This window comes from Bufo gargarizans, chromosome 1 (assembly GCF_014858855.1).
Source record: "Bufo gargarizans isolate SCDJY-AF-19 chromosome 1, ASM1485885v1, whole genome shotgun sequence".
In the NCBI taxonomy this organism is placed as follows: domain Eukaryota; kingdom Metazoa; phylum Chordata; class Amphibia; order Anura; family Bufonidae; genus Bufo; species Bufo gargarizans.
The window spans coordinates 164368188-164380731 of NC_058080.1; the positions used below are offsets into that span (position 1 = coordinate 164368188).

General features: G+C 42.6%; 1 protein-coding gene across 1 annotated transcript in view; it reads left to right on the forward strand.

The window, feature by feature from the left end:
* FSTL5 (follistatin like 5) overlaps positions 1-12544 on the forward strand; it is a 940713-nt gene that overhangs the window by 763246 nt on the left and 164923 nt on the right. The window contains exon 10 of the mRNA XM_044297750.1: positions 9673-9699. Coding sequence (XP_044153685.1) covers positions 9673-9699 — 27 coding nt within the window. The remainder of the gene's footprint in view (positions 1-9672; positions 9700-12544) is intronic.

Sequence of the window (12544 nt, forward strand, 5' to 3'; positions counted from 1 at the left end):
GATAGGTTTGCCCCCTTCAACTTCTGGGTCTACAGTGTATTGTCTGAACGTTAGTTTAGCACAGCTGGAGGGGGTTTTCACAGGTTATATTTCCCAATGTTTTGGGGTGTACCCTAATTTAAACAAAAATAAAATGAAACCAAAAAGCAGTGTAGACTACCTCCTCATTAGTGTTGATCACGAATATTCGAATTGCGAATTTTAATCGCGAATATCGGCACTTCGAGAATTTGTGAATATTTCGAATATCGCAAAATATATTCGTAATTGTGAATATTAGATTTTTGTGAAAATACCAGTTCATGCGAAAATTTTTATGCAAATTGTATGCAAATTTTCGCAATCAAGGAAATAATGCCTGGAGATCATGAATTCGCGAATATATGGCGAATATTTGCCCAAATATTCACGAAATATCACAAATTCGAATATTGCCCCTGCCGCTCATCACTACTCCTCATCCTCCACTGCCGCTTCCACCTTCACCGCCACCTCAACCTCCTACTCCATATGGACCTCGTCCTCCAAGATCAAGATTATTTTTTTTTATGTATTTTATATATAGTCATTTCCCTATCCACATTTGTTTGCAGAGCATTTGCCATGCTCTTAGCCACATTTTGCTGCCACTTGCGGCCCTCTAGCCCTTTCCATGACTTTTTTATAGCCATTTTAGTGCTCAAAAGTTCTGGTCCCCATTGACTTCAATAGGGTTCGGGGTCAAGTTCGGGTCCCGAACTCAAACTTTTTTGTGAAGTTCGGCCGAACCCGTCAAACCCAAACATCCAGGTGTCCGCTCAATTCTAATGGTCAATCCAGGCCTTGTTCATTTTTATTAGAGTCAACCTGTCAGCATTTTCAGTTGACAGGCGGATACTCTTATCTGTTATAATGCCACCAGCAGCACTAAATACCCGCTCAGAGAAAACGCTGGCTGCAGGAGTGTGTTGCCCTGCCTCTGTTGGAACTGCTGTGTGTTCCCCTTGTCTCCCCTCCTCGATTGGCAAAGGTACTACGTACTCTGCAGCCAGCATTGCCAGCTGGAAATTTTTGGAGCAGTTTTTCCACAATGACCTTTGGGTATTGCACCATTTTGCTCGTCCTCTCCACCATAGGAATAAGAGATGAGAAGTTCTCTTTGTAGCGGGGGTCGAGAAGCGTAATTTAAACTACATTTCCCCCACACAGTAATTTCCCCCACACTACCCCCATATTGTAATTTCCCCCACAGAGTAATTTCCCCCCATATATAGTAATTTGGCCACCACATAGTAATCCCTCCAATAATAATTTGCAATAAAAAAAATAAAGGCTAAATACTCACTATCTGTTACACTCACCTATATCCACTGCCCCATATAGTAATTTCCTCCACACTGCAATTTCCCACACACTGCCCCATATAGTAATTTCCCCCACGTTGCCCCCATACAGTAGTTTCCCTCTCGCTGCCCCATATAGTCTTTACCCCCATACTGCCCCCACACAGTAATTTCCCTCTCACTGCCCTCATATAGTATTTTCCCGATACTGCCCATATAGTAATTTCCCCCACACTGCCCCATATAGTAAATTCACCCACACTGCCCCATATAGTAATTTTCCCGATACTGCCCATATAGTAATTTCCCCCACACTGCCCCATATAGTAAATTCACCCACACTGCCCCATATAGTAATTTTCCCCACACTGCCCACATATAGTAATTTACCCCATACTGCCCCATACAGTAATTTCCCCCACACTGCCCCATATTAATATTCCCCACACTGTCCCAACACAGTATTGTTTCCCACACAGTAATTTCCCCCACACTGCCCCCACACACTAGTGTCCCTCACACTGCCCCATACAGTAGTTTACACCAAAACTGCCTCCACACAGTAATTTCCCCACACTACTGCCATATCATAATTTTCCCCACACAGTAGTTTCCCCCCATTGCCCCATATAGTAATTTGCCCCCCACATAGTATTCCCTCCCATAATTATTGGCCCCACATAGTAATCCCTCCCATAATAATTTGCAATAAAAAACAATCTAAATACTCTCCTATGTCCAGGCGCTTGCTTGCAGAGGAAGGTGTGCACACTTCACTGTGCTGCTGCGTCCCTGCCCCTCACATAGTAATCCCTCCCATAATTATTGGCCCCACATAGTAATCCCTCCCATAATAATTTGCAATAATAAAAAAAAATCTAAATACTCTATTTCCAGGCGCTTGCTTGCAGAGGAAGGCGTGCACACTTCACTGTGCTGCTGCGTCCCAGCACAGGCACGCGCAATGACGTCATTGCGCACACCTGCGATGGGATTTCATTACCGCATAGGCCTCAGACCTACTAGGCCTGAAGCCTATGGCTGTGGTCAGCAGCGGGGGCAGGCAGCTAAGTATGCGCTCCGGTGCCTCGCCGCAGTATGTGGGTGTCAGTGCTCAAGCAATTAACGCTTCCATCTGTATTGATGGAAGCGCTCATTGCTTCTGTGCCTGGCACCCCTGGGCATGCCATTGGAACATGCGTCATCGGGTGCTATATCGATGACGCGTTCCAGCCAGCCAATCACTGTAATGCCAGTAGCCAACATGGCTACTGGCATTACAGTAGGGGCAATACTTACCAGCACGTTTATTGGCTGCTTATCAGCCGCTAAACGTGCGGGGAAGAGACTCGAGCTGTGATGCTTGTGCCGAACTGGTTTTCGGTCGAGCATGCTCCCTCAACACTACTTTTTTGGCATGTATTAGTGGCAAAAACAGTATTATTTGCCATTCAGTGGTGCAGTTGGAGCTACTAGAGGACAGTCAACAGCTACTTTTCAGCCAAGATCTGGAGGAGACTGCTTCCTCCGGTAGGCAGGCAAGTAGTGATGAGGAGAGTGACGTGGGAGCTGGTGTTGGAAACAATCAGGCTCCTGGCTGGAAGACCGTTGAGGAAGAAATCAGTGACGTGTACTCAATAGTACTCGATGATGATGTAGCCGATCGAAATTAGGAGCTGGGTGACGAAGGGGCTTCATTATTAGTGATGTGAGGCAGGGGCTATATTCAAATTTGCTATATTTCATGAATATATTGCAGAATATTCATCATATATTCGCAAATTCAAGATTTAATTGAATGCGAGAAATCAGCAATGAAAAAATCGCCTAATGCGAAATCATAACGCAAAATACAGGCGTGGGTCACTTTGGCTACCTTTCTCAAGCTACTAGAAGTTTCATGAGTTTCTCCGAAGACTGGATTAAATGGTTGGCATGGCAGAACATTAGAATAGCTTTATATTGAGATAAAGTCAAGTGCTCCAATATATTTACTATTGCGCTAATTGGCAGTGATTAGAATATTTTATCGCACTTCGTGCAACTTCACGTTTTAGCAGGTCTGACTAGAGATTACTGATTGGTGCACTAAGTATTGTTGAGAACTTGACATTGCTTCCTTATCATTGTCCCAGAAGCAAGAAGCAGAGAGGACTCATGTGTTCAGATGGAAGAAAAGGCAGAATATTCAATATTCTAATATATTCTATATATTCGCAAATTCTCGAAGTGGCGATATCCCCGATAAAAAAAATCGATATTCAAACATTCGCGCTCAACTATTCATTATCATCGGTAGTAGAGGGTGACAGCTTGCGAGTGAGGCAGCGGCGGAGCCAGTAAGTCGGTAGCGTGGTTGACAGTCAGCAGGGTGGCAGCAGTGGGAGGTCGAGAGCCAAACATGCCCGGGATAGACCACCCTGCTTCTCAGGAGCCTACCTACCTACCTGCCCCGAAAGTAGTGGTTCCGGGGGTCATGTAGGCAGCAGCCATAGCAGTAAATCAGTGTGGAGTGTTGGAGGTAAAAACACCTACTCAGGGGTGTGGCAGTTTCTTTTTAAGCCTCCGGAAGAGGTAAACATGGCCATTTGCCAAATCTGTGGGCAGAAGGTGAAGCGTGGCCAGGGTGCCAATGTTGGCACCATGGCCCTGCGTCAAAATATGCAGCGTCACCATAAAGTGGCCTGGGAGAACCGTGGCTCCGATGTGGTTGTCTAGCCTGCCACAGCAACCGCTGCATTACCCAGTGGCACGCACCCAATTTCAGACATTCAAGGCTCCACCACCTTAGCCAAAGGGAGCACTCTATCCTTAACATCATCTACCGTTCCTAACGCCCCTGCTCCTCGCCCCCCTACTCCTCTTCAGTCATTCCATCAGCAATAGATCACCGAAGAAATTTCCAAGAGACAACAGTATGCATGCACTTATCCAATGGCACAGAAGCTGAACGTGCTGCTGTCCAAGTTGCTGGTGCTGCAGTCCCTTTGTTTCCAAGTGGTGGACTCTGCACCTTTCAGAGAACTGATAGCTTGTGTCGAGCCTAGGTGGAGAGTCCCAAGCCGTCATTTCTTTGCCAAAAAGGCAGTACTAACCCTGCACAAATATGTAGAACAGAAGGTGGGCCAGTCCTTGAGCCTGTCGGTGTCTGCCAAAGTGCACGGCAGCGCCGATGTGTGGAATATATGTCCTTTATGGCCCACTGTATAAATGTGGTTCCTGCCCAGCCAAACCAGCAACTTGGTCAGGTAACGCTACTTCCGCCTCAACGTTCTCACTCCATTGGTCCTGCGACAATGTCTGCCTCTGCCTCCTCATCCTCCACTTTGTCCTCAGCCTCCACTGCAGAGACAATTCACAGTGCTTCTTCAGCATATCATATGTGCAGTGCACAGCAGTGTCACGCTGTTCTACACCTCGTTTGCCTGGGCGAATGGAGTAACACAGGGGAGGAAGTGCTCCATGTCCTTCATTAAGAAATCAAATCCTGGCTTTCTCTGCAACAACTCAAAATCTGAACCATGGTGACTGACAACGGGAAGAACATGGTGTCGGCACTGCGTCAAGGAGGGCTGAGCCATGCACCTTGCATTGTGCATGTGTTCAATCTGGTTGTCAAGCAGTTCCTGAAGTCTTCCATCCATCTGCAAGGCATCCTAAATATGGCCAGGAAACTTTGCAAGCACTTCAGCCACTCTTACACCGCCAAGCACACCCTCCTTGAGTTGTAGTGGCAGAACGGGGTCCCTCAACATAGGCTAATATGGAACGTTTTCACCCGTTGGAATTCTACCCTCCATATGTTGGACCGACTATACGAACAGGTCATCAATGATTTCTTGATGATCCAAGCAGACAGGAGTCCTCCCTTGTTTAACTTCGATGTCAGCCAGTGGCAGCTCATGCGTGACACCTGCCATTTGCTCAGGCCCTTTGAGGATGTCACGTTATTTGTCGCCAGGACTACAAGATGAACAAAGTCATTCCACTGCTTCATATCCTGAAACAGATGCTGGTATGTCTGGCTGGTCAGGGGACAGGAGACGTGGTGCCTAAATCTCACAGCCACATGAGTCCTGTGGGGGCTGAACTGGAGGAGGCCGACGAGGAGGACATTGGAGCACAAGCAATATGTAGCGAAATAGGTGGTTTTTGTACACAGGTGACAGAAGAGGAGGCGCAGCCTGAGCGCAAGAGGGAGATGATGAAGGTGAGGCAGATGACCCAGGCACACCGAGGCAGTATGCAATGGAGATGGAGGCAGGGAGTCTCTCCGAATCACTTGCGCAAATGGCCCGCTGTATGCTCACTCGCTTGAGTAGTGACAGCCGAATTGAAACCATTTGGCAAAGGGATGACTTCTGGCTCTCCACCTTGTTGGCCCCTCGATACCGGTTCAAAATGGGGGCCTTAGTGAAGAAACTACTCACCAGGTCTAGCTGCCTCTGGTGAGTAGTTTCTTCACTAAGCTGCTCGACAATGAGCAGCTTAGTGAAGAAAATACTCACCAGCAGCAGCTAGACCTTAAGCATAACCTGGACCAGCAGGTGGTGGTTTACTTGGATAGCACCCTGCTACCCCACATTGAAGATCCACTGGACTACTGGGCAGCCAAACTGGATGTGTGTCCACAACTGGCCGAGTTTGCCCTAGAAAAGCTGTCCTGCAGAGCCAGTAGTGTGACATCAGAGCGGGTGTTCAGTGCGGCGGGGGCCATAGTTACCCCAAGGCGAACTCGCCTGTTCACCCAAAATGTTAAGAGACTGACCTTTGTCAAGATAAATCAGGCGTGGATCAGCCAAGATTTCCACCCACCAATGCCTGATGCATCAGATTAGATCATCCATATTGTCTCACCCAAACCTTTATAAAAGAGACTGGTTTCTTCTGGCTACCTGCCTCAGATACTATTCTGATGCTTCCACCCGCCTGATGCGACACATCTGATGCCAAGTACTCCTTCTTACACCCACCATCGTCAGCGGGTATTTCCACACACCTCCCCACTCTGTCACCGGGTCACTTTGTGGTCTCCTGATGCTGCTGCCACCTCACCACATAGGTCTCCTCATGCTGCTGCTGCCACCTCCGAACTCTGTCACTGGGCCACTCTGTGGCCTCGTCATGCTGCTGCCACCTCTACACTATGTCATTGTGCCACTTTGTGACCTCCTCATGCTGTTGCTGCCACCTCCACACTATGTCACTTTGCCACTCTGTGGCCTCCTCATGCTGCTGCTGCCACCTCCACACTATGTCACCTTGCAGTGTGTGGCCTCCTCATGCTGCTAACTCAACACTATGTCACTGGGCCACTCTGTGTCTTCCTCATGCTGCTGCCACCTCAACACTATGTAAATGGGTCACTGTGTGGTCTCCTAATGATGCTGCTGCCACCTTCCCACTATGTCACTGGGCCACTCTGTGGTCTCCTCATGCTGTTGCTACCTCAACACTGTGTCATTGTGCCACTCTGTGGATTTCTCAAGCTGTTTTCCCATCTCACTCCTTTACTGGGCCACCATTTTGTGTTTTTGTTCTGGTTGACATCATCATTTATTTGGCCCTTCTTCTGATCTGTCAGAATGAAGGAAAGATGAGACACACAATGGATCCTGTCTATGTAGCAACTGTAAGGCCTGTATGGCCCCATCAGAATTGACTTATGGTTTGGTAGCCAAAAGCAGGAGTGGGTGCAAAACACATAAGACATGCAAAAAAAAAATCTGTTTTGGATCCACTCCTGTTTATTGGGGGGCTTTAGCAATACTGATGGATTACTGACCAAATGCTGACCAAGTGAAGACGGATGCTCAACAGACAGGGTAGTTTTTTGGGGGGTTAGTGTTCTGATGGATCAGAGGAAGGGCAAAATAATTAGTGACTTTAACACAAACTTACTGCTAACACCCTCTCCACTCTGTCAGTGGGGCTCTACTTCTATAAGCGTTTAATAGAACAGGTTCTGTAGACATCTATGTGGAATCAGCTGACAACGGTGTAAAAGGACCTTATGAAATATAGAAAATACTGCAGAATTTCAACAAAGGCTATATTAGTAAGTGCCATACGGTCAGCTTACAAACACATTTGTCAACAGTAACCAGGCGGTGGCCAAACTCTTTAAACAAAGCCTGTGCGAAAAGCTAGAGTGGTAACGCACCAGGTATGACTTTAATACTGGCTATATCTGTACCATAGTTTGTTCCTAATAATAATCATATATGGTAGGGGGTTCCTCTAGCCTCAGCTAATAATGAATCATCCCAAGATATCATATTATCTAACCCAAAACACTTCATCACTCTTGGCAAATCATTAGATGGCTGTATTAAAATGTTATCATTGCATTAAAATGTTATTGTGAATGAAAAAGATGCTTATTTATGAATAATATAGAGCAAATAGCTTGTAGCACATGGAATGGTAATAGACGAACCATGAACTGTTATTTTCAGAATATGTTTTGCTATGAGCTCATTATATGTTATCTGATTAGGATCAAACTGTGGAGGATAACAATTTACATAATGGCATTTTAGTTTACTGAAACAAATATTAGAACCTTACCAAAGCACTTAATTGCAGACTATAAGCAGAAAATATACAGTATCTCACAAAAGTTAGTACACCCCTCACATTTTTGTAAATATTTTTTTCATGAGACAACACTGAAGATATCACACGTTGATATAATGTAAAGTAGTCAGTGTATAGCCCGTGTAACAGTGTAAATTGGTTGTGCCCTTAAACTAATACAACACACAGCCGCCATTAATGTCTAATCCACTGGCAACAAAAGTGAGTACACCCCTAAGTGAAAATGGCTAATTTGTGCCCAAAGTGACCTTGTACTCCTCCACCTTCTGTTTGAGGATGCCCCACATATGCTCAGTAGGGTTTAGGTCTGGAGACATGTTTGGCCAGTTCAGCACCTTTACCCTCATTTTTTTTTAGCAAAACACTGGTCATCTTGGGGGGGTGTTTTGGGTTGTTATCATGTTAAAATACTGCCCTGTTGTCCAGTTTATGAAGGGAGGGGATCATGCTCTGTTTCAGTATGTCACAATACATGTTGACATTCATGGTTCCCTCAATGAACTGTAGCTCCCACAGCTGGCAGCACTCATGCAGCTCCAAACCATGACACTCCCACCACCATTGTTGACTCTAGGCAAGACACACTGTCTTTGTACTCCTTACATGGTTGCCTCCACACATGCTTGATACCATCTGAACTACTGTAAATAAATGTATCTTGGTCTCATCAGAGCACATTGCATGATTCCAGTAATCCATGTCCTTAGTTTGCTTGTGTTCAGCAAACTGCAGGCTTTCTTGTGCATCATCTTTAGAAAAGGCTTCCTTCTGGAACGACAGTGATGCAGACCAATTAGATGCAGTGTGTGGCGTATGGTCAGAGCACTGTTAGGCTAACCCCTACACCTTTAAACTCCACAGCAATGCTGGCATGCTGGCAGCACTCATACATCTATTTTGAAAAGACAACCTCTGAATATGATGCTGTGCACTCAACTTCTTTGGTCGACCATGGCGAGGCCTGTTCTGAGTGGAACCTGTCTGGTTAATCCTCTGTATGGTCTTGGCCATCGTGCTGCAGCTCAGTTTCAGAGTGTTGGCAATCTTCTTATAGCCTAGGCCATCTTTATGTAGAGCAGATCCATTTTTTCAGGTCTTTGTCATGAGGTGCTATTGAGAATTCCAGTATGAGAGAGAGTGAGAGCGATAACACCAAATTTAACATACCTACTCCCATTCACACCTAAGACTTGTACACAAATGAGTCACATGACACCGGGAAGGGAAATTGGCTAATTTGGCAACTTTCACTTAGGGGTGTACTTACTTTTGTTGCCAGCGGTTTAGACATTAATGGATGTCTGTTTATTTGTTTTGAGGGCACAACAAATTGACACTGTTATACTAGCTGTACACTTCTTTTCATTGTATCAAAGTGTCATATCTTCAGTGTTGTCCCATTAACAGATATAATAAAATATTTACAAAAATGTAAGCAGTGTACTCACTTTTGTGAAATATTGTATGACCGCCTTGACTCCAATAATAAACAGTGTCCTTGCTGTTTTCATTTAAAATGTTTCTTTAATAGATAAATTAATAAAATTTTGATTTAATAGTGCAAATCTTGTTTCAGAGATATTTTTATATTAATATGGCTGGGTTATTCATATTATTTTTTTTTGCCATTTCATTTAATTAATATTCATTGTAATGGTGCAAAATAAATGCATGTACTTTCAATCCATTGTTTTACATATTCACATTTTATTTGTTTCTGTTGTGTTTCTTCCTTCCTTACATGCTGCAGTGTCGAATATATTGTGGCGCAAAGAAGGTATTCATAAAGTACTTTTGTTTTTTGTTTTCTTTTTTCCATTTTCATGTTGTAATATAAATGTATTCCATAAAATCATGAAATGTCCATGCTAGGAGCTTCATCAACTGTTCTTGGTTTGATGACATAATGATCATAACAAAATTAAGCACAATATTCCAAAAAAGAAAAAAAAGCAATATATAATTAGAAAGATTATTTAATTTGTGTTTAGAAAATTCTGATTAATAATGCAGGATGGGATGAAGGGAATGATTTTCTTCCTCTAATCTCATAAGTAGTCCAGTAACTTTCTTCTAGCTCTATGCTGCCTACCAGCTATAACCTTTTAAAAGGCTGTGTCTAGTAGGAATAAGTAGCAACCAGTATTTGTTATGTTAGTGGAGTTGTCAGCTTAACTCCATTATTGGAACTGAGCTTATGACAGAGAATGAACAAGAGTACTTAGGAGCCAAACATTTCTTAATTTCATGCTGCCATGGTTAATCAGATTTTTGTCACCGAAAGTTTACTTGGAAGTTGTGTCTAAACCTGGGTTTACCAGCCATCAATGGATCTAAACTGGTCCACATGTCTTGATTTTGTATGAACCTTAATTTTATGTGGCTTTTTAGTATATTTTGTGACATTTCTTGGTGCAGATGCTAAATATATGTGATCAAAATGTACCACTGTTTTTGCTTAAAGAGCACCTGTCAGCAAGATCATCCCTAATAAACCAGGCATACTGCCTGGTAGGGTTGATCTGCTGACTAAAATTAAACCTGTCTTGTGAAAATAGATTTTGGGGTTCCTGAGAAAAACAAAATTGTATATTTTTGCACATATGAGGGCTTCAGTGCACCGATGGTTGGGGCCTGTGGCAGGGCTCCATAGCAACAGAGAGGGTCATTTATTAAGAAATATACAACACTTTTTGCCATATTTAAGGTGCAGATTTTGTTGCAAAGGGGTTTTGCGTCAAAATCTGCTCCTTTTCCCCACTCACAGCACTTTACCGTTTTAATGGTCCGAAACTACACCAGCAAGAGTGCTGTCATAGTTTAAAACAGGCAGCAGAGCCAAGCTCCAAAGTAGGCGCTTGGTTCTTTGGCGCTTGGTTCTGCCTGCCATGAGACATGGTGCAACTTTGGTGTATCCGCCATCAGCTTATGAGGATTAAAGGGGTTGTCTCACTTCAGTAAAGTGGCATTTATTATGTAGAGAATGTTAATACAAGGCACTTACTAATATATTGTTATTATCCATATTGCTTCCTTTGCTGGCTGGATTCATTTTTCCATCATAATATACACTGTTTGTTTCCATGGTTACAGACCACCCTGCAATCCATCAGTGGTGATCTTGCTTGCATGAGTTAAGCAATCTAATTATTGATTGTTATAGTTTACTAAGGGAACTATAAAAAAGTGTAAAAAATATATTTTTTTAAATAAAAAGGAAAAAAAATATACAGTAAAAATTAAAACCATCCACTTTTCTAAAAAAGGAAATAAAAATATGTAAACAAAAAAATATACTCATTGGCATTGCTGCATGCCTGTACTATTAAAATATAACATATTTATCCCATACAGAAAACATTAAAATGGGAAAAAAATGTCAAAATGGCTTCTGCAGTTTTTTGTTAACTTCAATTCCCATAAAAAAAAATTATGAAAAGTGATAAAAAGTCATACACACCCCAAAATGGTATCAATGAAAAGTACATATTGCCCCACAAAAAAAATGAACCCTCACACAGATTCTATACACATAACTATAAAAAAAAGTTATAGGGGTCAGAATATGGCGATAAAAAGCAAAGACTATTTTTATCAAATCTTTTTTTCCAGCCTTAAAACACAGGAAAAACGATATATCTGTGATATCACCTTAATCTTACTAACCTGGAGAATGAAACTGGTGCAGAATAGCATTTTTTTTCTTTCAATTTCACTTAATTTGGAATTTTGTACAGCTCCCCACTACATTATATGCATATATATGCATTAAATGGTGGAACTAGAAAGTGCAACTTGCCCTGCAAAAAAAAAGTCCTCATATGGCTATGTGGATAGAAATGTAAAAAATGTATGGCCCCAGAAAGACAGGGAGTAAAAATGAAAACGTAAAAACAAAAAATCCTCCAGCGCTGAAAGGATTAGGAATATGCAGTCAATAGTGTTTACTTAAAAAATTCATCCTAAATGGGTTGTCTCCTAACAAAAATGAATCTGCTAGGGGCCCCACCAGGACTCTGTGTTGCCATGTTTAAATGGAGCAACGGTTACACATCAGAGCTGCCACTTCATTTTAACTCAATGGTACTGCCAAAGATAGCCAAGTACACGCACTCAGCTGTATCTATAGAGTTCAGTGCAATGGCAGTGCACCTTCGTGATGCAGCTACATTCAAATGGGGGAATGCAGAGCCCCAGTTCTTTTTATGGACCATCCCCTAATTTTTGAATGAGGGAATACATTTTTTTCATGGGACAACCTATTTAAGTAATATTTCCAAAACTGTTTCTATATTGAAAATCTTAATGTTATTTTAATATTGAGTGTTTCTCCAATTTAAGTCAAGTAAGTCAACTTGTGTTTTCTTGAAATTCAACTTGATACCCAAAGAAAATTGTATTGGTATTTTAGGTGTTAGACAAGTTAGAAGTATCAGGATAGAGATGAGCAAATATGATGATGTAGTCCTTGTGACATAAATGTGCACCAAATTTAAATATAAATCATCTTGAAGTGGTCTATGATGTTAGATGTATTAAAAAAAAGATTTAATTTACTTGGCAATAACTGATATACAAATAATTATTTCATGTTTATTAATACTGATCCAATAGTTTGTGAC